At 46.6% G+C, this 26955-nt stretch overlaps 1 protein-coding gene across 4 annotated transcripts in view; it reads right to left on the reverse strand.

Annotated features, from left to right (window-relative positions):
- The window catches only part of LOC138581040 (sulfotransferase 1 family member D1-like), a 289076-nt gene that overhangs the window by 220589 nt on the left and 41532 nt on the right, over positions 1-26955 (reverse strand). The window contains exon 1 of one of the 4 annotated variants that reach the window (XM_069652066.1): positions 1216-1353. The exons of 1 other annotated variant lie outside the window; for it this stretch is intronic. Coding sequence is in view for 2 of the 3 variants with exons in the window: in XM_069652065.1 (XP_069508166.1) it covers positions 1221-1306 (86 nt within the window). In the remaining variant the exon portion in view is untranslated. Of the gene's footprint in view, positions 1-1215; positions 1354-26955 lie in introns of those variants that run through there. 2 more of the 4 variants (XM_069652065.1, XM_069652068.1) reach the window with 2 other exon arrangements.

Here is a 26955-nt window from a genome sequence, read left to right on the forward strand (position 1 = left end):
GAACCTGTGTTGCTCGCGCTTAATACCTAGAGGTTTCTAAGGACGGACCCAGGAATCGAACCTGTGTTGCTCCACATCGTCTTGTTTCCAAGGCAAGCGCGTTGCCCCCGAGCTATCCTCCCAAGCATTCATAACCCCAGTCTCATTCAGCTTCAGGCATGCCAGTATACAAGAAGATTCACACACATTTAAAGGAAGTAAATAAATATGTGCATATGATTTTGTGCACAAGTTGAATGACAGACACAGAAGCCAAACTTAAAGTGACAATAATTTAAGAGCACCACCTTATTCTGAGCCACATATGCGTGGATTAATTGATGCTATAATTTTGGCATTTAGAACAATCATTTACTTGTATAGAGCTAGTACTTTGCATTAAAAACACTTATATAAAATTATTATTACCCAGCAACCAAATTGAATGTTCATTTGTCCACCTGAGATGGATAAAAGGTTTAGTGACCTAGCTAGGATTAAACATGTGACCTGCAGATCACAAATAGGTGCCAGCAGTACGTAACCTGCTGAGCTATCTTATCCTCCCTAAATGAGAATACTATAGCATTTGGTAATGCATTGGCTCTGGGTGTTACAGTTCTGATTAATATGGCAAAGTTTGCCCTAGTGCTAATACCATTCCGTATTAGCACTAGTGCAAACTTTGCCCTGTTGAAATAATGCAGTGAAAATGTATCTTTTTTGCACAAGGGCAATTTTTGCCATGGTACTTATACCTTGCCAAACTGCACTTGTCATGGTGCAATCGAATTCTAAAATGTACCAGTGCTTTTACAAAATAGGGCAAACTTTGCCCTAGTGCTAATAATACCATGCAACTTTGCACTTGCACTGGTGCAAAGTTTATGTAATCTGGCCTCTGGACGAGAGGAAAACAGACAAGGGGAGAGGGATAGAACCGATCATGTATGTGCAGTGTATGTGCAGTGAGAGTTTGGGGATGTCGGGGATGTCGGAGGTAGACGGCGCTGACAAGAGAAAAGGCCGAAGGGGAGAGCAGCCACCCTCTCCTCCTAGTCCCCTCTTGGTGCCCAAGGCACCCCCAACCCTAAAGCCTCCCACCGTCCCACTGGCACCCTAAACTGCCTCCGTTAGTGGGCTTGGCCTGTTAAAAGTGGGAAGAAAGGGGAAGATTCGGGAAGGGGTGGGAGAAGTTATGATAAATAAAAAACGAAATAGTTGAACAAAACGTGCCTTACAAAAATCCCAGTTCCACTTCGCAGACTTCTGTGCTCCTGGCGCTCTCTTGGAAAAAACGTGAGGCAAAATGTGAGCTGAGGCGCATTGCCTTCCCGGAATGCCTATCGCATCGCTAGGACCCCTCCTCCCCTCCCCACGGAAGAGGCCCAGGCATGGGAGTGAGCCTGTGTGTGCGCGCGCGAAATTCCACATTATCAACTGCTGTCAATGCGCCTTTTTATACATACGTTTCGTACTGTGTGAAGGGAGCGCCATACAAAACTTAAGGAATGCTTTATTGAAATGACAAAGAATGTTCCCGTTACCAAAGCTTGGGGGGTTTCCAGCACGTATTATTGGATTTACGCCCGCTATACTAGGTTTACAGACACATATTTTTCCACAAAATCAGTCTTTCTCCGTGTTTGTAAAAGCATTGTCCAGTTTTAGGGAAAGGACACTTCCGGTGCAATGTATTATTTGTTGATGTTTAATTTTAGCCTTGCATTGTGCTCCCTCTGGTGGCTATAAGGAGAGTTACAATCAGTTGATAAAATCTCAGCTTCTGAAGTTAATAGAGGAGGGTGGAGAGGGCGCCTGGTGCTTAGACCAGTGGTCTTCAAACTTTTTTGGACAGGGCCCCCCTGAGCAAATTTTGGGCAGGTCGGGATCCCCCAGAAATGCCAAATGGACAGTATATATAGCACAGCGTCACCTGCTCCCATCACAGTCGCTGGGCTCCCTCATCCCACTCCTACCCAGTCCCTGGGCTCTCCCCACCCCATCACACACCCTGGGCTCTCCCCACTCTGGTCTCACCACTATCCCATGGTTCCCGCCAATTGTGCTCCCACCATAGTCCCTGGGTTCCCCCCATCTTGTTCCCAACACAGTCTGAGGACCAGTGGCGGCTGGTGATTTTTTTAAGTGGGGGGGCATAACTATTTCCCCCAAAAATGCCATAGCGACCGAGCATAGTGATAAATGCCCCTGTGATTTTTTTAAAAATAATGGGTTAAAATGTTGCATTGTAGCGCATACTTTCGACAAAAAAATTGGCAAATAGCCAAACAGTTTGCAATTGGTGCTGGGGGGCCTAGGTGGCAGTCATGACATTTTTTACTGGACATCTATGATAGATAGACATCACACTGGCTCAGATGGTGTGTGGTTGTCGAAAGGGTCCTGAGGTTACTTGTTAACCTCTGTAGCTGGAACACGCTTCAACAGTTACATGATAAAGCAGCGACATGCGCAACGCAACACGGAATAACTGTCATTCGGATAACTGCGCCTTCCAAACACCATTCTACATTCCAAAATGATGCACGTCTAGGTAGACTGTCAATAGGATACAACACCACACTTCCATTCATATCAAACTAACCACATCTACATGACAAGAGACAACACCGATTTTTCCCAGAATTGGTCAAAGTCCCCAAAGCCAACCCTGCATCATTCAACATAAATCTTACCAGAGCCAGCCCGAGGCATGTGTGATGTCAGCTCTGGCCTGTGGGTCAGACCTGAGGGGTAACTCGGCGCAGCCCAGCTTCGATGCGTGGAAGGGAGAGACAGGACACACAGCTCTATCATCCGGTGCGGGAACTGCGTTTCTGGCAGGCTCCTCCTCCCTTGTCCACGTGGACATCACACCTCTTTTCAACTTCAGATAAACAAATCAAACACATAAAATGTTAGATAACAAGATGTAATGTTCTTTTCTGGGGCTGTTTCCATGCGGCAGTCTGCCACTGTCTGGTTGTGTCTCGTCTTGTCTCTCTGTCTCTCTTTCACCGATAGATGCCTTTCAGTACATATCCTTATAGTCGCGTTGACTGCACTAGTCGTTTCCGGAGTGAGTAGTGGTCCCCTCGCTCCCGGTGTGGTGTTGAGGGTCTGGTTGCGTCTCTCTCTTCTTGTTGGTTCAAGTCTCCTCGCGCTATGTTCTCCCTTGGCTTCTTTTCCTCTATGGGACTTGGGTGGCTGTCTCCATGAGGGGTTGTAGCTCTTGAGGAGTTTGGTTCTCTGGTGACTTCTTCCCACAGTGTTGGTGGGATCTTTTGGAAGTGTGAGACATTCCTGGTCAATGTCTCTTCTCTTCAGGTGGCGGAGGCGAGGCCATGCTCTCGGCGGGATATCGTCCATGGTACTGATTCATAAGGGAGGGACATCTTTCCTTTGTGGGTTCTGTTTTTCATGAACACTGTGTCTCCTATATGGAGCTCGCTGGGTGTGGCTCTTCTTGCTTCGTCTTCTTTGGCCTTGTGTCTGCGCCTTTTGGTCTCGACTTCCTCCAGGTCAACCCGTGGCGGTTTCCAGGAGCGGTGTAGGGGTAGGCTTCCTTGGATGGGCACGCCAAACATCAGGTCTGCTGGGCTGGCCAGTGTGGTTGAGTGGGGGGTCAGTTGATAGGCACAGAGGAATCTGTAGAGCTCTGGGAGCCATGGCCGACCCTTGTCTTTGGCGATTCTGACTGTCTTGTTGATTGAGGAAATTAATCTTTCGGCATCTCCATTGGCTTGTGGCCAGTACGGGGTGATATGGTGATGGCGTATTCCTAGATCATTAATGAAGGTCCTGAACCCTTTGCTCGTGAACGGGGGTCCATTGTTACTCCAGATTGTGGATCGAATGCCATGTGGCACAAACATCTTTTCCAGAACCGTGGTCACGAATGTGGCGTCAGTGGAGACGACCGGCTCGACTTCCAGATATCTAGTGTGTTCGTCGATCGCAACCAGTTGGTATGTTTCATTCGCAATCGTGCAAAAACCGATACTTATGGCATCCCACGGAGGTCGCTCTGGGAGGGGAACGTCATTGGTTCCGGCGGTCCTGGTCAGCGTGTGGACCGACAAGCTGTGCATGTTTCTACTAGCATCATGACCTTGCGCTGCATGTGTGGTAGCCATACGTGGGACTTGAGGAATGCCTGCATTTTCACTATCCCTTGGTGCCCTTCTTGTGCTAGTCTGAGGGCTTTCTCGTGGAGGGACGCGGGTAGCAGGATCCTGTGCCCTTTTAGGATTAAGCCATCTAGTGATATGGACAGTTTGTGGCGTATCCCGAAGAGGGCTTGTATTAGTTCTTGAGCTGGGGCTGTCTTCCGTGTAACTGCTGTCAGGAATGTTTTCCATTCCCCAGACAGGATTGCCGTCTTTGTGTGTTGTAGGCACATGTCCTTGTCTGTTTCGAACTGGATTTCAATTTTAATGGATCTAGGCCTGGCGCATGCGACAATCTGGCACACATGTTCATCTGCACTGTTGCGGCTTTACGTTCGGTGGTGGTGGCTGGGCGCAGGTGTAGTGACAGGAAGTCCGCTGGATTATCAGCGCCTGCTCGATATTGGACGTTCAAATCAAACTGTTGGAGTTGCAGAAGCCAACGCTTGATCCTAGCTGGGGGGCGTGGGGCCGATCCTCCGAATATGGGGATGAGTGGTTTGTGGTCTGTCATCACTTTCACTGGGGGCCCCAGGATGCACACATGGAAGTGTTTGCACCCCCAGATGATGGCCAGCGTCTCCTTTTCGATATATGGGCGTAGATTCTTTCTGTTGGTGTGAGCGCCCTGCTCGCAAAAGCGATGGTGAAAACTGTTCCTTCTTTGTCTTTCTGTGTTAGCACTGCTCCCAGCCCCACTGGACTGGCGTCGACTAGTAGTTCTGTTGTGTGGGAAATGTCAAAGAATGCCATAATGGCATTGCTGGAAAGGTAGTCCTTGATCTTTTTTGAACGCTTGTTCCTGTTAATTTCCCCAGTTCCAATGGGCTCTGGCTTTGGTGAGTTTGCGCAGGGGGGCGGCTGACGTGGCTAGGTCCGGAATGAAACGGCTACATTACGTGGCCATGTCTAAAAAACTGCGGACCTCTGTCGCTGTGGTCAGGGCATGCGCATTCTTGATGTCGTTGACTTTGCTGGGGTCCGGATAGACTTCATGCTTGTTGAAGACGTAGCCGAAGAAGCTTAGTGATCGTTTTCCGAACTCGCATTTTTCCTCGTGGAGCGTGAGCCCCGAGTCTTCTAGCCGTTGAAGGGTGGCTTTGAGCACCATTGGAGAGACCCACAGGGTGGGCCCAGAGGATTTTTCGATGATCCTCAGTTCTTCCTTGAGCTCTGCCTCCAGTGCAGCTCTCATATGGAACGGTACTCTCCTGTGATGCACCGCCCGTGGTTCGATGGTGGGGTCGATGTGGAGTTTCACTGACCTGCCCTTGAGACAGCCAATTCATGTGAAGAGGTTCTTGTGCTTTGCTAGTAGCTGTTCTATGTCGCCGGGTTGTACTGCGAGGTTGAACTGGATGACTTCCAGGCGTTCCGCAGTTGCGCAGCTGAGGATCGTTTCAATGCCAGCGTCAACGACATGGATGCGGGTCTTGCAGCTGATTCCTCAGTGGGAGAGGGTTGTCTTGAAGTAGCCCGCCACAGGCAGGGGCTTTTTGCTGCCATAGGCATAGAGTAGGACGGACCGCCGTCAAAGCATGGGTTTGGGGTCATGTTTGTTGAATTTGGATGATGGAATAACGTTCACAGGGCATCTGTGTCGATCATCATTATTACTGGGATTTTGTCCACTAGTATGGTGCATCATCATGACCAGGTCCCGCTTGGTTGATTCTCGTGTCTGGGTTTCACTGCCGAGATCATGTGTACTTTATCTCTTCTGTGGCTGTAGTGTTAGTCCACATGGTTCGGGGATGTTTCTCTGCTGGGGCTGTCGGTGTCGTCACTGTCGATGGCTCCATCTCTGTTGCATGTTCATCCATCTGTTCTCGTAGTCGTCCCATGGATAGGATGGTGTCTGGTGGAAGATCTGATTCTGCAGGAATGGTGCGTCTTAGTTGTCCGACGATAGACCGTGTATGACTTGCTGTCTTACCGAGAATTCTTCTTTCTGGAAGACGCAGGCCAGTGCCATTTCCCTCAGGCGGCTGTGTAAGTCGTCTATTCTTTTTTGTGGGCGTTGTCTGGCCTGGCTCATCTTGAATCTTTCGAAATGAGCACTGACTTTGGGCTTGAATTTTTTTGTGAGTATGTCTTTCGCTGTCTCATAGTCATCCGGCGTGCCTCGGTTTGGTAGGGCATTGAATATGTGGAGTGCCATTGTGCCTAGGTTGAGCATAAGGAACGCCCTCTTCATCTCCTCATCTTCAACTTTCCGCTAATTGTTGCATCCACAGTTCCCATCTAAGACCAGTGCGTGGTCCAAAAGGTTGGAAGGGCTGCATGAAAGTCCCTTGCATGGTGTCTAGCCACGTGCTGGTGTCTGGATTGTGGGCTTGTAGCCTCTGTGGGGTTGTGACATCGTCTGTCATGTCCGGGTGTTCTAGGGGCAGTTGACGCAGCACTCTTGTGTCTCTGCGCAGCCTCAGATCTGGGTGCTTGGCATACGTGGAGCCTCCTCAGTCCCCTTGCTAGTGTTTGTGTCCCTGCTCGTGGCCTTTCTTTGTTGAGGGTGTTCTGGTGCACTTGGGCAGTCTTGTGTACCTTCTTGCTAGTGGTGGCTTTTTCAGCGTGGGTTGTGATCTAGGGTCTTTGATTCTTGCGTGCGTGGGGACTGGTGTGCTCGCCTCTGGTTTGTTTGTGGGCCACGTGGCAGGCCTTTGTGCTATTTTACCACGGACAATTTGCCCTTTTTTTTTCTTTCTTCTGGAGCAGCTGCTGCCACGTGGGCAGAGCGAGCTTCTGTGCACCTGGACAGCGCGTTGTGCACCGTGGAGAGAGTTTGTGTTTCTTTTTTTTTCTCTCTCTCTGGCAGCGGGCCAGCGCATATGCTGGTGGTCGTTCTGGACATGGGGGTCGCGTGTGTCTGCCAGCTTGTTTTTATTTTTCTCCCCCCCCCGGTGCGGCGCACCTACTTGTGTGCTGTGTTTTTTTGGGGGTTTTTTTTGTTTGTTTTTAACCTCCCGGGCTTCCCCTCTGATTGGCGTGAGTAGCTCAGCAGGTCATGGGGTTGCCCGTGAGGCGGGTCGAGTCGTGTCAGGTGGTCCAGATGTCCTGCCTTCTCGCCTTTGCGGCGCACCCCAGCCTCACTGCACAGAAAGGAGATACAGGCACACAGCTCTATTGTCCAGAGCGGGAACTGCCTTTCTGGCGGGATCCTCCTCCCTTTATTCCTTGTCCACGTGACAAAGGTCATGTGGACATCACAGCATGTGCAGTCTGTGCTGTCGCCCAGGGTCCGTGCCTTCGGGGCTCCCACAACAACCTACTGACGTGATGAGTATAGGAAGTAACGAGGCCACAGGGCTTTTCTTTGTTCCTGTTGTAGAGCAGCCATGCTGTCAGCTCCCAATCCCCTGCGACGCACTTCTAGAGACAAATACCTCCCGCCCACCTCCCCAGCAGCCCATCAGACTGGTGGGGCCTCACAGTTAGAGTTTATCACGCTCTTTGTTTATACTAATGGTCCATTAAAGAACCTTTGTTTTGGAACAGGGGATGAAAAGGAACATTTTATTCTGAAAGCACATACAGAAAAACTAGTTGCCACCCAAATCTGTCCTCTTTGAAAACAATTAAAATATGTTGACAAAAAAGAGCTATGCACTCTTGATAGTAGTCATATGTCTGCATTTTGTGTGTTAAATATTTTTTTGGGGGCGAAAATGTCACATTTTGCATGATATAAAGCATGCCCTTGTCAAACGATGCAAAAGGTTACCTTTTCACACTATCTTTTGTTATTATTAAGTCTTGAAAGCCAAACAGCTATTTTTTATAACTTTGTGGAATTTCATTCTGCTATTTGTAGACTTTTAGGGTGCGAAAATAATGCAAGATTTGTACTCTTTTTTTTGTTTAACATATTTCTAAAAGGATTCCTATATTGCTGGAGTACATTAACTATGATGTGTGTACTTTTCAAGTCTGAGTTATAAAACAGAGTATTGTTGAAAGCCAAACATCGTGGTGAGGAGGGGAAAGGATCAGAGGGCAAATTTGTTGTGATGATTTACCAGGTCCATGGATTTGGGAGGAGAGGTTGCTGGACTGGTGCTGTTCTACCTGCCCCTGTGCTGATTTTCAGGGGACAAGTTGAGATTACATGTGGGTTGACAGCATCCGTCCACTTTTTTCGCAGTGCCGACTCACCCCCATGGGTGTTTTTGAGGCCAGCTTGCAAAAAGAGCTTGTTTGCTCAAGTTTTCGCCCACCAGGATTTGAACCCAATAATCCACAAAACCACATGAAAGTATCTTCAAAGCCCACGTCTTGTATTGATATTTGGCTTTACATAGAATATTTCAATATAGATTTCTGGGTTGCCAGCATTGTTCTAGGAACATCTCCTCTAGCTGTTTTGCTTTCCGGGTATTTATGATTAATTATGTGAAAGACAATGCTCCTTTTTATTTTGAATTTTCTTCTATTTTGAAAGGCCAGTCGAACTAAATGTGTGTATTTCACTTTTGGGTATATTCTGTCCCTCTGAGTTTGTTATTGATCCCCCACACTTTTTCTGTACTTCAGCCCTGTTGATGACATATGAAGACCTGTGGAATTGCTGACCGCCTCAGTAACTTTCCGATAAATGGGCTTTGTTACGATTGCACTATCCTGTAGCAAAAACACTTTGCCCTCTCTGACCCAGGGCCAATCCCTGCCCTCACATCTTTGGAACATCTTTGTAATAACCTATCGACCAGGTTGTAAAAATGGAAAAGCTAAAGCCCTGTCCCGAATTGGAATGGGAGAAACAGAAAGAGCTTTAGAACCTGTACCCATAATTCCCGAACAGAGGATCCTTGGTCTGACATTCATACACTCTCTGGAGGACATTCAAGAAAGGGTCCATCAACTCTTTGATTCCGATGCCTTACAGGGCTGGGCAAGGAAAGGTCCAGAGTATTCTGTCACCAACAATCTACCTTATTACCAAGGCCGGCTATTTCTGCCACTAGAGGAACTAGAGAAACTTGTCATTTCTCATTACCACGACACCTTGATGGAAGGGCATCCTGGCATTGCAAAAACTGAAGCCAAAATCAAGAAACAGTTTTGGTGGCCCACCTGGCGAAAAGATGTCAAGTTGTTTGTCATGTCTTGTGGCATTTGCACTCAAAATAAAGGGGAAAAGAAAAAACCTGCTGGATTATTACAACCATTAGACATACCACCTACTCCTTGTCATACCTTGTCATTAGACTTTATCACGGATTTACCCCCGTGCAACGGTTATAACACCATTCTAGTTATTGTAGATCTTTTTTCTAAAATGGCCCATTTCATTCCTTTAAAAGGAATACCTTCAGCTTCAATCCTGGCCAAGGAGTTCCTTGAAAATGTTGTCCGCCTACATGGGTTTCCTTCCGTGTTAATTTCGGACCGGGGAAATCAATTTATTTAACATTTTTGGAGGAAGTGCTGCCAGCTGGCACAAATTGATGTTAGGCTTTCAACCAGCCACCATCCCCAGACCGACGGTCAAACAGAGAGAACCAACCAGACTCTTGAGCAATACCTACGTTGTATGCTACATCAATCTGAGGGGGATTGGAAAGACATTATTTGGATCGCCGAGTATGCATACAATAATTCTGTACACTCAGGAACTAAACAAAGCCCTTTTTTTTAACCATATATGGTCACCATCCTCGAACCTCAGATTTAGATTCTCCCCAGCATTTAGAGATGCCCGCGGTGAACCATCTCCACGCTGTTATCACACAAGCCTTTAAAGAGGCGACTGCACATTTACAAAAGGCTAAGGATAAATACAAGAAGGATGCTGATCACCACAGGAGTGAAGCACCGCAATACCAAGTAGGGGACCAAGTATGGTTAGCCACCAAGTACTTACCACTCAAGGGAACACAGACTTTTAACCCCAGGTATTTGGGACCTTATTCTATTAAGGCTATAATTAACCCAGTGGCCGTCAAGTTGGACCTGCCTGGTCACATGCGTGTTCATCCTGTTTTTCACGTGTCTCTTTTGAAGCCTGTGCAACCAGGAACTAGGCTAACCACCCCACCTGAACCTATCCTCATAGACGGAGAACCCGAATTCGAAGTCAAGAATATCTTGGACTCTAAAAGGGTGAGATCAAAACTCTTCTATCTCATTGATTGGAAAGGTTATGGTCCACAAGAAAGATCTTGGGAGCCTAGTGACCATGTGCATGCACCTCAATTAGTGAAAAGGTTCCACCAAGAATTTCCAGACAAACCTAGGCCGAGAGGGAGAACAGCTTTAGGAGGGGCCTTGAGGGGGAGTGCTGTCACGATGCCTGCCCCCGGAAAGCCAGACCAGGCCCAGCAACCCCGGAAGCAAGCATCATGCCACATGAAGCATGCCCAAAACCCCAGTTAGGGGCTATTTGGCTACAGTCCTGGCGCCTAAGGCGCCAGGCTCATAAGAATAAAGTCAGTCCTGGCGCCATGGGCGCCAGGCTCATTACAGAGAACTTACCTGATGCAGACCATGCTGCATACCTACCTGATGCAGACCATGCTGCACGAAGCCACAAGCCAAATGAGGCTTAGAGGGACTATTTTACCTCAGGGACTCCTTTCCTCTCGGGTGGGGCTGTGGAAGAATACTTACCTGGAACTTCTTCCAAGGCTATTTAAGCTACACGCGGACAGCCACACGTGCTTTGTGTTATTCTGCGTGCTGCAGCGTAACGCTCACCGCGTCTTCAGCAGCTCCAGTCTTCAGCCACGCCCGCTTCAGCCCTGGAACACCTGGAACAAGAAAAGGAGAAGGAGAAGAGATCAGAACAAAACCCTTACCTGAATCCTTGATCCAGCACATCGTCGATCTGGAAGAGAGAAGCCTTCACAGGTGCGTTGCCAAGCACCTCGCAGCGCCGCGCTGAACTCACCATCCGGGGCTGCATTCCTTTACTCCATCGCGAACCCAGCATCTCCAGGCCATTCTTCAACACCTGGGGGAGACAAGAACAAATAGGTGAGCAAGGGCAATACAAACCACCCCCAAAGACTTACCTGATTACCACAGGGGGGTACTCACCTCATCTCGGGTCGGCGCAGTCAATCCTGCATCACCGCCCCACCCCGCCCCCTAAGGGGAAAACAAGGACAATACAACCTACCCACAAAGACTTACCTGATTACCACAAGGGGGTACTCACCTCATCTCGGGTCGGCGCAGTCAATTCTGCATCACCGCCGCACCCCGGCCCCTAAGGGGAAAACAAGGACAATACAACTTAACCCCAAAGACTTACCTGATTTACCACAGGGGGGTACTCACCTCATTTCGGGTCGGCGCAGTTAATTCTGCATCATCGCTGTACCCCGGCCCCAAAGGGGAGAACCACAATAGACTTACCAGGATCTTACCAATTGCCACTTGGAACTCTTCTAGTGGTTTAAATCTGCAACCTGCAAGGAATTGGCAGAGTGAAGATCAGACTTTTGAACTCTTACGAACGATTGGACTTTAGAGTCAATACTGGAACTCGCCAATTCCTCCACGCCAGTGAAGTAACTGGTCGTGTACGCGCCCCTGCGCTCGACGCAGGATGGAGAGCTCATCTTTCCAAATCATCAGGGGAGATTAAGAGGGGACTTCTGGAGTGTTCTGTGGGCAGACAAGGGGAGTGGGAAGGCGGGTTAACGCTCAGATTACGGGAGGTTAATTCCCCTTCTCCATTGCAGAAAGATATTTGTACGAGTCCAACAAACGAAGCTAAGTGGGTCTGTCCAGTCTGTCATCTCGGCTCTACGTGTTACTCTGGTGGAAGCAACAGCGGGCCAGTCCAGATCGACGCCCCCGTGGGAATCTGGTGAGCGTAACAGAACGCGAAGCCTACCCACAAATACCCACCTGGTTGTAAAAATGGTAAAGCAGACGCCTTGTCCCGGATTGGAATGGGAGAAACTGAAATAGCCTTAGAACCTGTACCCATAATTCCCGAACAGAGAATCCTTGGCCTGACGTCCATACATACACTGGAGGACATTCAAGAAAAGATCCACCAGCTCTTTGATTCAGTTGCCTTACAGGTCTGGGCCAAGAAAGGTCCAGAGTATTCTGTCACCGATGATTTACCTTATTACCAAGGCCGGCTATTTCTGCCACAAAAGGAACTACAAGAACTTGTCATTTCCCGGTACCATGATACCTTACTGGAAGGACATCCTGGTATTGCAAAAACTGAAGCCAAAATTAAGAAACAATTCTGGTGGCCCACCTGGCGCAAAGACATTAAATTGTTTGTCATGTCTTGTGGCATTTGCGCCCAAAATAAAAGTCAAAAGAAAAGACCCGCTGGACTATTACGACCTTTGGACATCCCACCAACTCCTTGGCATACCTTGTCATTAGACTTTATCACAGATCTACCCCCGTGCAATGGCTTTAACACCATTTTAGTTATTGTGGACCTTTTTTCCAAAATGGCCCACTTTATTCCTTTAAAAGGGATACCTTCAGCTTTAGTCCTGGCCAAAGAGTTCCTTGAAAACATTGTTCGCCTACACTGCTTTCCATCCGTGTTGATTTCGGACCGGGGCAGTCAATTCATTTCGCATTTTTGGAGAAAATGTTGCCAACTGGCGCAGATAGATGTTAGGCTTTCCACCAGTCACCACCCTCAGACCGACGGTCAAACAGAGAGGACCAACCAGACTCTTGAGCAGTTCTTGCGTTGTATGCTACATCAGTCTGAGGGTACTTGGAAAGACATTCTTTGGATTGCCGAGTATGCATACAATAATTCCGTACACTCGGGAACTGGACAAAGTCCTTTTTTTACCATCTGTGGACACCATCCTCGAACCTCGGACCTTGATTCGCCCCAACACTTGGGGATGCCTGCGGTGGACCATCTCCACGCTGTTATTACACAAGCCTTTAAAGAAGCAACTGCGCATTTGCGAAAGGCTAAGGAAAAATACAAGAAAGATGCGGATCTGCACCGGAGTGAAGCACCGCAATACCAGATAGGGGACCAAGTATGGTTGGCCACTAAGAACATCCCACTCAAGGGAACACGGACCTTTAACCATAGGTATTTAGGACCTTACTCCATCAAGGCCATCATTAACCCGGTGGCTGTCAAGTTGGACCTACCTGCTCATATGCGGATTCATCCCGTTTTTCACGTGTCCCTTTTGAAGCCAGTACAACCAGGAACAAGACTAACCAAACCACCCGATCCCATCCTCATAGACAGAGAGCCCGAATTTGAGGTTAAGAGCATCTTGGACTCAAAAAGAGTGAGATCACAAATCTTTTATCTAATCGACTGGAAAGGCTACGGTCCTCAGGAAAGGTCTTGGGAACCTAGTTACCACGTGCATGCACCTCAATTAGTGAAGAAGTTATACCGAGAATTTCCTAACAAACCAAGGCCAAGGGGAAGAACGACTTTAGGAGGGGCCTTGAGGGGGAGTGCTGTCATGATGCCTGCCCCCGAGAAGCCAGACCAGGCCCAGCAACCCCGGAAGCAGGCATCATGCCATTTGGAGCATGCCCAAAAACCCCAGTTAGGGGCTGTTTGGGTGCAGTCCTGGCGCCTATGGCGCCAGGCTCATTACAGAAAACCTACCTAATGCAGACCATGCTGCATACTTACCTGGTGTAGACCATGCTGCACGAAGCCACAAGCCAAATGGAGCTTAGGAGGGACTATTTTACCTGAAGGACTACTTTCTACTCGGGTGGGGGCTGTGGAAGAATACTTACCTGGGACTTCTTCCAAGGCTATTTAAACCACGCCCGGACAGCCGCACGTGCTTCGCATTATTCTGCATTCAGCAGCGTTACGCTCACCGTGCCTTCAGCAGCTTCCAGTCTTCAGCCACGCCCGCTTCAGTCCTGGACCCCCTGGAAACGAAAAGAAAGAAGGAGAAGAGATTTAAACTTGAAACCTTACCTGAATTCTTGATCCATCGCGCCGTCGATCTTGAAGAAGAAGTCATCGCACGCGCGTCGCCACGCACCTCGCAGTGCCGTGCTGAACTCACCATCCAGTGCAGCTTTTCCTCACTCCATCGCGAACTCTGCACTTCCAGACCGCTCTCCGATATCTAAGGGGACAAGAAAAGCCAGGTGAGCAAGGAATGCAAAAGGGCAATACAAGCTACCCCCAAAGACACACCGGATTACCACAGGGGGGTACTCACCTCATCTCGGGTCGGCGCAGTTAACTCTGCATCACCGCCGCACCCCGGCCCCTAAGGGGAAACCACTGGACATTACAAGCTACCCCCCAAAGACTTACCTGATTTACCGGAGGGGGGTACTCACCTCATCTCGGGTCAGCGCAGTTAACTCTGCATCATCGCCGTACCCCGGCCCCTAAGGGGAAAACCACTATAGACTTACCTGACTCTCACCAACTTCCATTTGGACTCTTCGTGGTGGTTAAACCGGCAACCTACAAGGAATCGGAAAGAGTGAAGATCAGACATTTCAACTCTTACAAACTATTGGATTCTAGAGTCAATACTGGAACTCACCAATTCCTCCACGCCAGTGAAGTAACTGGTCGTCTACGCGCCCCTGCGTTCGATGCAGGATGGAGAGCTCATCTTTCCAAACCATCAGGTGAGATTAAGAGGGAACATCAGGAGTGGTCAGTGGGCAGACAACGGGAGTGGAAGGTGGGTTAACGCTCAAATTACGGGAGGTTAATCCCCTTTCTCCTTTGCAGAAAGATATTCATACGAGCCGACAAACGAAGTTAAGTGGGTCTGTCCAGTCAGTCATCTCGGCTCTACGTGGCACCAGGCCAGTCCAGATCGACGCCCCCGTGGGAATCAGGTGAGCGTAACAGCCCCGGTGTCCCGGGAGTCACGGAGGCGGAATGGTGTTAATACCCATTCCCATTGAGTCTCATGGGACTCAATGGGAATGGGGAAGTGGAAACACCGGCACCATCTCGTGATGGTGCTGGTGGTTCAAATGTCCGCATGCAGGCGGGAGGTGTTCAACCCGCCACATCAGACCTGGCGGGAAGATCACCTCCCGCCAGCAGGACTCGGGATCGGGCGGTCCGAAATTAACAGTGGTGGCGGGTTTACCGCCACTGTTAATTCCGGACCGCCCGACCCGTAATGAGGCCCATTGTTGTGAATCAAGAATTGTTGAATTGCTTATGTTCCAAGAAGGAGGAGCGTTATTGCAGTGTTGATTATCAGTTTGAAGATCAAAACTTCTCTTTTCATTTTGTGGAAACTTGTCAAGTGCCGAGAGAAAGACTTTTTGGAGCAAGAAGAACATTATGAACAGAACTTGACCATTCAAAAGGGGAACTTCCTTGTTTGGAACCTTGATTCAAAGGATCCGACCCAGGCTACAAAGGTACAACGTTATCAGGTTCATGTTGAGTAGAACAGTCATTTCTGTTATATCTGAATTGCCATAGCATACCTTTAGGAATTGTATGTATGTATAAGTGTGAGGGACAGATTCCTTTTATTAGAGTGTTTTCCTTTAGTCTTGTTTTGATAGGCAGGGAAATCCTCTTCATGTGAGGTATAGTGAGGCGTTTGTCATACCCTTTTGAGTTAATAAAATGGCTACTTGTGAAAAACCTTCACCAAGTTGTCCTCCTCGCATTTCTGACACCTGAAAGATAGCACCAAAATCATACTGATCCCCATTGTGTCTCTTCTGTTACATTAGCAAAAAACGAGCATTCTTAAAAAATACTGTATCCTTCCTCGAATCCTGTACATACCTATAGCTTTGGTGGTTTATTGCCGGAAGGCCACCCAATTCTGCACTTCAAATACATTGCCACATAGGAAGTTAGGATTTAGCTTCTATTCAAATACCTCTAAAATGGGCTACATTAGTCAGAACTCAGTTTAGTTCATTTAGGGATAGATATGTCAACATCTGCTTGTTGTTTTGTTTCTGTGCAACATGCTTTCCATCGTTTTTATAGGCCGTTTGGGGAGTGTCATAAAACCTTGGAAGAATGCGTTGCCAATGTAACATTATGCTATTCCCAGAATATTGTTTTGGTGAGGTTAATGGTTCTAATGCTGTCGGTTTGGCTGCAATGTGTCATACATTTTGAAATGTTGTTGTGCTTAGAATCTGATTGGCTCTGCATAGTAAGTGGAATATTCTTGACCTTGCTTTTGTTTCTATCGAAATTCTTTCACCTTGTAAATCAGTTGCTTTAGACTGGTTTGATCACTGACTAATTCCTTTTTTTATTTTTGTTATTTCATTGATTATTGCGTGTCACCGTTGCTATATGCAGCCTGTGCACCTACGTATAAATAAAGACAAATCTGCAGACTGCGGGAAAAACTGACACTACCAGTCTAAGGGCCTCAATACAAGTGTGCTGGTCTAGAAAAAATGCAGGAATCAATGCTGGTAATTCTGGCTCTGCCATTTTTTCCCCCACCGCCACACTTTAAGTTTGCCTGTGGGGGCCACGGAGTTCAGGCCCCTACCGGCCCAGAAATGCCTGACTCACCGGCACTTGTACTAACAGTGCCGTTGATTCAGGAAATCCCATGCCATGGAGTCCTATGGGAATGGGAATTTACCAGCACTCTGCCACCCATAATATCCTGGTAATACTGGGATATCAGGCCGCAGAGACGGTACGTGCAGTTTGCCGGTTTCCCGCCGGTAATACCAGCAAACTCGGCAAGCAGAGACCAATGCTAAAGAAGCCAGAAAATGTACCAGAAATGAGAGAGGCAAATAATCAATACAAAGCCCTTTTCAGGCTGTTAGGAAATGCAACAAATCTGGTCTTGCAGCCACTCCAGTTATCGTTCAATGACTCAAACAGTTGCCGGTCTCCTCTTCCTTGCAGAAGTTATTCAATCTTGTGTAACCCCTCTCCATCATAAATGGGGATTACAATAAGTGCACAAGTATATACAATAATATGTATACATTAAAAGTTTTCTTTTCACTTTACTTATATGTGGTGCAACCCACGCTCCTTTGGGGTGTACATAACGGGTTAGCCCCACGCAGCCCTACAGATAAGGGGCTTATCGGCCACTTTTACTCCTTAAAAATAGGGAGTAAAAATACTCCCAACAAAAAGTAGGAAACAGACTCTTAGGACATTGTCCCGCTGCTTTTGCGGACACAGCTCCATTGATATATTTTCACGAGTAGTGCGTACAGTACTACAGAAAGAAACCACTTCTTCGGATCAGACAGTAATAATAGAAAACATGTTTTTTTGGTGTGCATGAATATCTAGGTGCAAAGAAGTTATTATTATAAAAACATTCGTTTTTTCCAGTTAAAACATATTTCTAATTGCTTATAAAATACTGCCATTCGGAATTGGACTTCCATTTTTACTTCCCAAAATATCATTTTACTCCCAACTTTAAAAAACAGGCAGTAAAATACTCCCACCTCCAAATCTAATCTGGAGCACTGGCCCCATGGCTAGTCAGCTGCTTTTGGACTTGTTTTCAAAGAACACCAAATGACGCAATGTATTCAATATGCTAACAGAGTGCCTTTAAAGCAGTTGATGCCGGAACCTCTTGCACTGCTCCATTATCAAAAGGCTCCCCACTAATTGTTAATGTACTTGGTTCATCACTGGCAGTTCCTCCATTTCCAATGCCGTTGGCTGTGCGAGTAATCGCCTCCAAAGCCGATGCTACTCCACAGCCCTTCTTTGCCCTGGTCACTTTGGCTGTATGTGGCCGGTATCAACCGAAAAGGTGGTATCCAAAAGGTCATACATACCGTATTGCTGCATTCGGCATAGGTATAAAATACTGAATGCGAAAATACTGAGGGAGGTGAGCAGGGGTTGAGGGGGTGTCCCCTGAACTCTCTCTTTGGTATTCTCGAGTTCGGGGGCTGCGGGGCTGTCCCCTGCATATAAGAAACAAAGCGGGGGACAAAAAGAAAGAAAAGCTCGAATTGCAAAATGCGGCAGAGTGAGCCTCGGTATTTTGCAATTCGAGCTTTTCGTCTACGATATTGTAACGTACATCCTATGTGGTCCGTGGCTTTGTGCTCTTCCGCCAGCCAGTCCAGCACTGCCTGCCTCCTTCAAGAACCAACCCACTCCAGGCACAGTTGGCCTAGGGTTCAAAGCACACTCCTGATGCCCTATCTGCTGCTCAACATAGCCCAGGCTGGCCATAATGCCAGGCTGCTCTGGGTACACGTGACCCACAACAAAATGCATAGCGTTCAGCAGCGGGTCCGACCTGGGCCAAAAAGAACAATTGGTGCCTGAAGTCTCACAAGAAAATCTGGGGCTCCTAAAGGGCTGCCGACCCAAATGGACATGGCAGGGACTCCCTGGACCTTATCCACAGTCAAGAGTCATTTGAAGGGCATCTGGGATATCATGTAGCTTGGCCAGCATGCCAACGTCAGTACAAACAGCAAGCCGGAATTTAAAGAATACCTATTTATAAAGAGCGTGCTTTGTCTTTTTATAATACTTTTTGCTGCTGCTAGGTGGGTTTGTTGTTTTATATACATATATATTGATTTTGATGTGGAGTTGTGTAACCAAATCTGATGTACTGTAAAAAAAAAAAAAGATGAAAAGCTGGTGTGCCCTCTGTCATCCTGCCGCAAAGCAGCAATGTTTAGTGATCACAAAATCACCAAAGAACAGTACATCTAAGCCTATGATGGCCAGTGGATTCATTGTCATTTCATTAAAAAAAAGCATCGAAATGCCACGCCATCGAAAAAAAAGCATTGTTTACCAAAGCATCGACAGGGTATCTTTTACATGTAAAAGTGCCTTTCCATCGAAACCACTCCATCGAAAATATAAATGGACTGGTTTCCATGGAAATGCACTTTTACATGTAAAAGATAGCATTTCAATGCATTTTTTTGTAACGTTAAAAAGTTACATGAAGCTGTCCAGTGCTGAAATTTCGGCACTGGCCTCCTCCTTGTAACGTTTTAATGTCATTTGTATATTGGGGCAAGGGGGTTACTCCCCAACCCCCCTAACCCCCACGCCTACCCCCCAACCCTAACCCTAATCTAACCCTTAATCTAACCGTAGCCCCAACCCAAACACTAACCCAAACCCTAACCCTAACCCCAACCCTAACCCTAACCCTAATCTAACCGCTAATCTAACCCTAGCCCCAACCCTAACCCTCACCCTAACCCTAGTTTCAAATATACCATCGAATTATAGTCAATGGAAAGGCATTTTGATGGAAATGCTTTTCGATGGATTGACTAGATACCTGGCCAGTGCCTTCCTTGAGTTTGTCTGTCACTGTAAACAAGGTGTTCACATTTGTTTTTCTATATTGTAGGGTATTGGGAAACCCGTCCTCCTGCACCTACCCTCCATCCACTTTTTGAAACAATGCGAGGGCCTTCCGAGAACATCAGGAGCAGCAGGATCTATGAGAGACTGGTAGGGAGTGCGTAAGGTTGATTTATAGAGACTTATGTAAGAGAGCATTTACTTTTAGCCTTGCCAGCCTATGCCTAAATCTTCCTCGTTATATCCTCCGCTACATTTTTGTCGCAACACAGTTTCAGTCTTCCCTCACCAGCTGTTAGACCCCATGCCATACAGACTATATTTTAAGCATGAAACAGAGACACCTATGATTACAAACATAAAGGAACTCCAACGGATCATATAACTAACCTAGATCGGTTGACTGCCTTCGATACCTTGGACCCCAAAACCTTGCCAAACCACCTTTGTAGCCCACGTCTTCAACCACTTCTCTTCTGATTCAACACTTACTTATCTAATGGACCACATCTGTCCTCCAGGTGCCTTGCTCTGCCCCTCCTGACTTTTTGACCTTTGGTAAACCTCAAGCTTCAATGATTTTTTCCACCTGCTCCAATATCTCGATGCGCCATCTTGGACCTCTTTTTAGATCGAGAGACTTGGGCTTTTTCATCTATGCCAGTGGCATTCAACTATATATTGGGATGTCTTGCAATCTAGATCAGAGTTTATCCACACTCACGGATAAAACATAATTTATGAAAGTTGGCTTCCTAAAGTTATCGTTAGCCTTTGGTTAATGGCCACAACCATATTATAGGGACCATCAAACCTTCTTTCATCTCATATCAAAGCTTCTCTCTCTTCAGGATATCTCACCTTGGAATATATGAGGAACCTTAAAATCTACCTCTCTAATTCCCAGCTATGCATTGTTAATCAAGGTGTGATTGCTCCCAAGCTGAGCTACTGCAATGTTCTCCACAAAAGTACTCACTGCTCTCTATTTTCTAAACTGCAATGTCTACAGAATTCTGCTGCCAAATTGATGTCCATTGTGAATCTTATCAGGCACATCCTGCCGATTCTAATCTAAAATGATTACAATTGCTTGCAGTTCAAAACAAGATGAAAATTCAAATATATTATTTTCAGTTATTTACCCATCTTTGGAAACCCCACAACTAGCCATGCAAATCTCATTACCTCTCAAAAGCCAGAGAGACCGTCTGACTCTTCTCCTGTAAACTACTGGATCCTCTGTGCTTCAGTTGCTCTTCTATGAGGGGCAAAACATTGGCCATGCAAGGAGCCATCCTTTGAAACTCTTGCGCAAACCCTTTGCGATACCTCCAACCTCTTACAATTTAGAAGTTCAACATTTGGAAAACTAGTTGTTCTCTCATACTTTCATCTAACTTCCTCCCCTTCACCATGGATCATGATAGGCACCTTGAGGTGTGCTGCAACATGTTGTGCAATACAAATGTATAAAATAATAATGGAATAATAATCAACTGAGATATTAGACAATATTCAACCAATTTCTTTCAGAAAATCTGTGTATTAAAGAAAATTGCAGCCACTATCTTTCACTGTCTTCTTGGTTACTTCTGGATCAATTTCAATATGGTCAAAATATTTTCAGTTTACATTTTCTCACTTGTGTGAGCTTCAAACCATCTTCTAATATATTCTTTTGAAATTGTGTCTGTCTGCATGTCTGCTATAGACATTAGGGTGGTTCCAACTAGAGGGCACCAAGGGGGCATGACACGGGTAATGTTCCACACAGAATCTAATGGTGTGTCTTAATGCAGTCAAAACAGATGAACATTTTGCTTAAAGTTACTGAGGTAGTGCCCTTAGTGAACGAAATTAGAACTGGTGCTTATTTTGCTTAAGAATGCCCTGTTAGGGTACCTACCTGGGGGTCTGCCGGCAGACGTTCCTGACCCTGGCAGTTGTATTCCAGGTTCCGGCTGGCGAGGAGGGTTGTTCCCCGACGGGCATCCATGCTTGTTACAGAGAGACATGGGCGCACGCCACGGGGAGCAGTCATCAGCGGCGTAGGCATGCGTGTCAAGCCTCGTTCTGCTGCTATGTTGCTTTGGCGCATGCGCGGCTCGGCCTGCGCTTCAAGCCTCGGCTTCGTGCCGAGTGCTTCTTATAGCGCTTGAGTGCAGGAACAGTGCGCGTCTTAACGCGGTTTGTTCATAACTCGCCGCTGCGCTCCTCCTTTTGGATTTGTCCCTGTTCCAGTCTCCTTTTCTCCTTGGGTCTGGGCTCCCTGTTGCCTTGTGCCCTGCCTGGCTTCCAGTTCGCCTTGCCTTTCCATTGATCTCCAGTTCTCCCTTGGGTTCCAGCTTCCCCCTGGTCTCCTGTCTTCCATCGGGCCCCAGGTCTCCTTTGGGTTCCTGTCTTCCCTTGGGTTCCTGCCTTCTCTTGGGCTCCTGTTCTCCCTTGGGCTCCAGTTCTCCCTTGGGCCTCTGCTCTCTCTTGGGCTTCAGTTCTCACTTGGACCCCTGCTCTCCCTTGGGCTTCAGTTCTCCCTTGGGTACCTGCTTCCCCGTGGATCCTTCCATATGAGGTCCACTGAGCCGGGGTACCAGCTTCTGGTTTGCTGCAGCAGTTCCTTCAGTGCCTCTCGGAAATTCTCAGCGGTTCTTTTCTGCAACTTTTACAAGGTCTGTGTTTTCTTCTTGCAAGTTCCACTGTTGCCCTCCGTGGGTGTACAAGGAGTCGTCAATTCCTCCAGTCTGCTGCCTTGGACATCCTTGAACATTCTGGAACCATCTACCTTCCCTGTCAGTGCTTGCACTGTCTTGACGTCACGTTAATCCGCAGGGAAGTGTTTCCGTGGCATCAGGAGTGGGTCCCCATCCATACCTGTTTTATCAGGACTGGGTGGAGATTGCTTCCTTGTGTTACCTTCTCTTCATCCGACTTCCTGCACAAACAGCCTGGCTTCTCCAGGTACGCAATGTTCACCCGACGCCCACCTTAACATGCCCACAGTTATTTTGCTTATCAAATGACCAAAACAAAAGCTACAAATGCACCAAACAATGGTAGAAGTAATCCAGGAAAATGAAAACAAGAAAATCCAGAAAATGAGTCTCATCGAAACACAAGAAGTACACATCCACAGTTATTCAATCATCATGCCACCCAAGAGATGATATGCTTTTGGAAAATTGTCTGATGCTCAGTGTAAAGAGGCAGGCAGGGCAGCAGAGACAGTTGAACAACACAATCAAAGAGGTCAAGCGCAAGCAAGCAGACAGGCAGCACTTAGAAGACAAGCCAGACAACAAGCAGATGCAGTCGTCTGATGCTCAGCGTAAAGAGGGCGCCAGGGCAGAAGTGCAAAACCTTATGAAATCGTGGGTGCATTTGAATAAGGAAAAGTAGCCCTCTTGAGCCATCAGGGAAAGGCACCAGGCCCAGCTAAAATGATCATTGACCTTTACGCGGGTGAGCCTGATATAGCGACCCCTTATCTGATAAAGTTATTTAATGTGGGACTCAAGAGGAATGCCATACCTGCTTCTTGGACCCAAGAAGAAATAGTCCCCATCTTTAAAAAGGGTTTCAGGGATCAACTTAGCAACTATCAGCCTATCTCTCTGGGATGCCGGAGGACAAATGTGTGCAAGGGCAATTTTAAACCACCTCGAGACCTAGATCGATGAATATGGGGTCGTAAACCACTTACAAGCAGGTTTTTGTAATGGCATAATCACAGTGGATCAAAGCCTCTGCCTCCGCTCGCTGTGATAAATAGTTTATCCTCAGGAAGATGCCCCTATACGCGGTACTCATAGATCTTCAAACAGCATTTGACACTGTCCCCAGAGCTATGCTCTAGTAGACTGTGCATAAGCTTAATATTCTGATCCTGCTCCTAAGAGCTACTGTAAGAGGATTCAATCCAGCATTACAGCTAAGTCAATGCCTAGTCTGGGATACTGAATGGAAACCCTTATTGATATATCTTTATGTCCAGTTCATGAGTTCTGGATGACTACCCCTATATAACACCCCTCTCTTGGAACCACCCTGACCCCACTGAGCCAAGAAGTAGTTCTGTTTTGCAAGTTTAAACGGTTTATTTGAGAATGTAAACAATATATATATATATCACACTTTATAATAAATTAATAATTAATATCACACTTCAGAACATGAGCAGTTAACAACAATGGGTAATGTTCTACTAATAAACTGATTTGATTACCCAGGAGTAGGTTAAAGGATGAGGTAGCACGCTTGGGAATAGGAACAGAAGAATAAGGTGGTAGAGAATGCTTTATCTAGTTTCAGATGGATGCAATGTTGAATGAAAATGCAATACAGAAAATACTCAATATGATTTCAACAAAACAATGTAATCAGTTTTCTCTGGCAATCCACTCCCCTCCTTATGCAATGTAAGGAAATGAAGAGGAGAGCACACAGTTCTTAGAAATGCAATCAAATGTAATTCAGTTCACCCCAGCAAGCTTAGACTACAGAAGTTTGAAACACAGGCCCAAAATGCTTTTATATGTGCTGGCAATGAAGTGAGGAAGATGCTGAAAATGGTTTTAATTCCCTTTAGGAGGTTCAGGGTGAGTGAAATATACTTGGGATGAGTTCAGGCTCACTTTAGCAAGGATCTAGGAGTAACTAGCAGGTTAAACGAATTTTTGGCAAAGGAAAGCAAGGAAGCTGCTGTTTTCACACGTGGCTGGATATTTAACCAAATCGCGAATCGCGGCAAAATTTGCGAATGCGTGAATCACGATTATGGCAAAAGTATAAGGAGTAGCAAGTCGGTTCTAAGCTTGTTGAAAAGCCGAGATTATAAGCTTTCAGGGGAAAGTTAAACCAAGTTCCTAGCCCAAACGGTTCCAGAGATACGGACGATTAAATAAAGGTAGTTTTTCGGATTTGAAATTTTAAAAGTTCAAAGCGACAGGTTACAGCTTGCAGCTAGAAAATGACAGGTGACAGTTCTACTTAGGTTAAATAGATTGAATTATATTATATTAAACTAAGGGATAGGTTCTGAGTTTTGCTGAGTACTCACAAGAGATTTTGGACAGGAAGGCGACTTTGTCACGGATCCAGTCACTGCGCACAGCACTTCACAGCAATCTGGTCTCCGGTTCCGAGTACAGCTCTGCTTTCTGGGTCACCGGCACTGCTCCTGGATCTTGGGTTCTGCTGGTCTGGTCTAGCACCGGTCTGCACGGCTCCTGGTCCCGCTTTCTCCGGACACAGCAATGTTCTAGGCAGGGAATTCAAACAGCTCGCCCGGCTGTTGATAGTCTGCAAATGATTTTTGGGTCTGCTGACAAATACTTTTGCTTGCAGTGGGCCTTCTTGGTTCAAAGTTCTGTAGTCTCTGTTTAGCTTGGAAGTCTAAGTGTAGGATCTCAGGATGTGAAGTCGTCGGTCAGCATGCTCCGCAGCAAATGGAATTGAATGTCTCTACCTGTCCCAGCAGTCTCTTTTTATGTGTTTTGAAAGTGGGTGGAGAGGCTAGCTTTCTAGGCCCAACCCCTTCAGAGTTCTGATAGGTTGGAGAATTCTTTGCGTTCTCACTGGAGAACAGGATTGTGTGTCAGAATGATGTCATTTAATGGCTTGCAGAAAGGACACTCCCCTGTCAAATTACACACAAATCTATATTTGACCTAAAGACATATTTCATAGATACACAGTGGTTTGAAATTACATGCACCCATCACGGATCACATGAGGTATACTCTGTTCAAACTCTGATGTTTCTAAGAGCTCGCATTCAGAACTGGCAACATTTTGCGTTTTTTAACTGGTTTTGCAACATTGGTTTTTCATTAAAAATTATACACATATACACGGCCTGTCCATACATACTCCAGTAAATTCCCATGTCTCTAGCTTAAACACAGAGCCTGTGGTGTCAATAAATAGCGGGGTTTTGCCCCAGAACATCACACAAATTCCCAAGGCGTCTTAAAACGTGCACCGAAAAATCACAAGAATTATGGTATCATTTAAATAATTTTGACAAGTCCGGTCTGTGAGTTATACATCTTTCTTAGAATCATATTCTGGCCAACAGGGGTGTGTCTTTTCAGGTCACATGGTATAGAAACCAGTTTATCCAGTTTCTGCCAAGCTCAGAGACCCTGCCCCTCCCAGCTGTTTTACGGTCCCCCCAATAAACCATCTGCCTGAGTCCTGGAAGGCCCATTGTTCAAGAGGAAGCCATTTATTACCTCCCCCCAATAAACCCTCTGCCTGGGTCCTTTGTTTAGTCTCTAGCAGTCCCTTGGTAATTCAATCAGAGAGGGGTAACCTCCCCTCAGAATGCAGCCAGGCCTGAGAACTGCAGTGGATCCAGTTTCACTCCAATTGGGGGGAAGTTGTCAGGCAGAATCCAGTTCCTTAAGCCAGGCGCCAGCTAATGTCACTTCTAGTTACCCAGTTTTCTGCATTCAAATAAAACTAACAATTTTTACACATGCAGCTAGAATGCTGATTCTAAGTTCAAAACTATGACATTTTAACAGTTACAAACTATGTGACACTCAAAAGTAGGTCACTCAGTTAATTTAAACATTTCGATTTTGGTGGTTTTAATCCAGTTTCAGTTAGGCTGCTGACATGCATAGCTCAGCCAGTTTTGTTATGAACATTGTTTTGGGCTCTTCATCTTCCCAGATTTAGTATGCACACATACTTCATTCTGCCAGATGTCCGCTGGTGTTCAGTGAGATTTTTGGATGTGTTGCAATGTTTGAAAATAGGCATTTTGAGCTGGCATTCAGAGAAACAAAAGGTGATTTTAAAGTGCGGTTTTTCCTTTGGCACACATTTCACTCATGGCACCCCGGCCCATCCTGCTCGAACTGGTGGGTGGCAAGTTAGGCAACCATTTTAGTGTGCACAAACTGTGTGGTTCTCCTGGATTTTGGCGCACATGTGGGCTTTTTGGCCATCTTGGATTTTCTAAGCCCACAGCACCAAATGTTGCAGCATGATAGCTCAAACGTGGGTCAGGACACCCAACACTACTCAAAGCCTCTATACAGATGACGAGGCAGCCATCAGATGGGGCATGGATGGCAGCATTTCATCAGCGGTACGCATAGAAATGGGAGTACGCCAGCATTGCGTCCTGGCACCAAAATTGTTCTGCATTTTTATAAGTGGGGCAATAGAAAAATTGTTAAGCTTCCCGACAGATGCTCTGGTGCTGGCAAAGCATATACCGTTGTTTCCACAAAGTTACTTCGATGTCATTTACTTTGTGGAAATTCCTTCGAAAAAACTTTCAATTTTTTAAGTATTTGTGGCATAAGGGGTGAAAATGGGGCAGGGAACGGTTTGGGGTGGTTGGAGCTATTGAAAGAGAAGGGTGGAATGGGGGGACCCACCCCAAAAAAATAAGTATTTTCTGAGTAATTTCAACAAAGTAAATTACATCGAAGTAATTCACTTCGTTGAAACGACATGCCGCCCTTGCAAAGGACAAGGTTCCTGTCCTTAAGTTCGCTGACAATGCAGTACTTGACTCCTTAACATCAGTGGGTCTCAAACTACAGCTTA

The sequence above is a fragment of the Ambystoma mexicanum genome, chromosome 3p, assembly GCF_040938575.1.
Source record: "Ambystoma mexicanum isolate Mex_15411 chromosome 3p, UKY_AmexF1_1, whole genome shotgun sequence".
NCBI lineage: Eukaryota > Metazoa > Chordata > Amphibia > Caudata > Ambystomatidae > Ambystoma > Ambystoma mexicanum.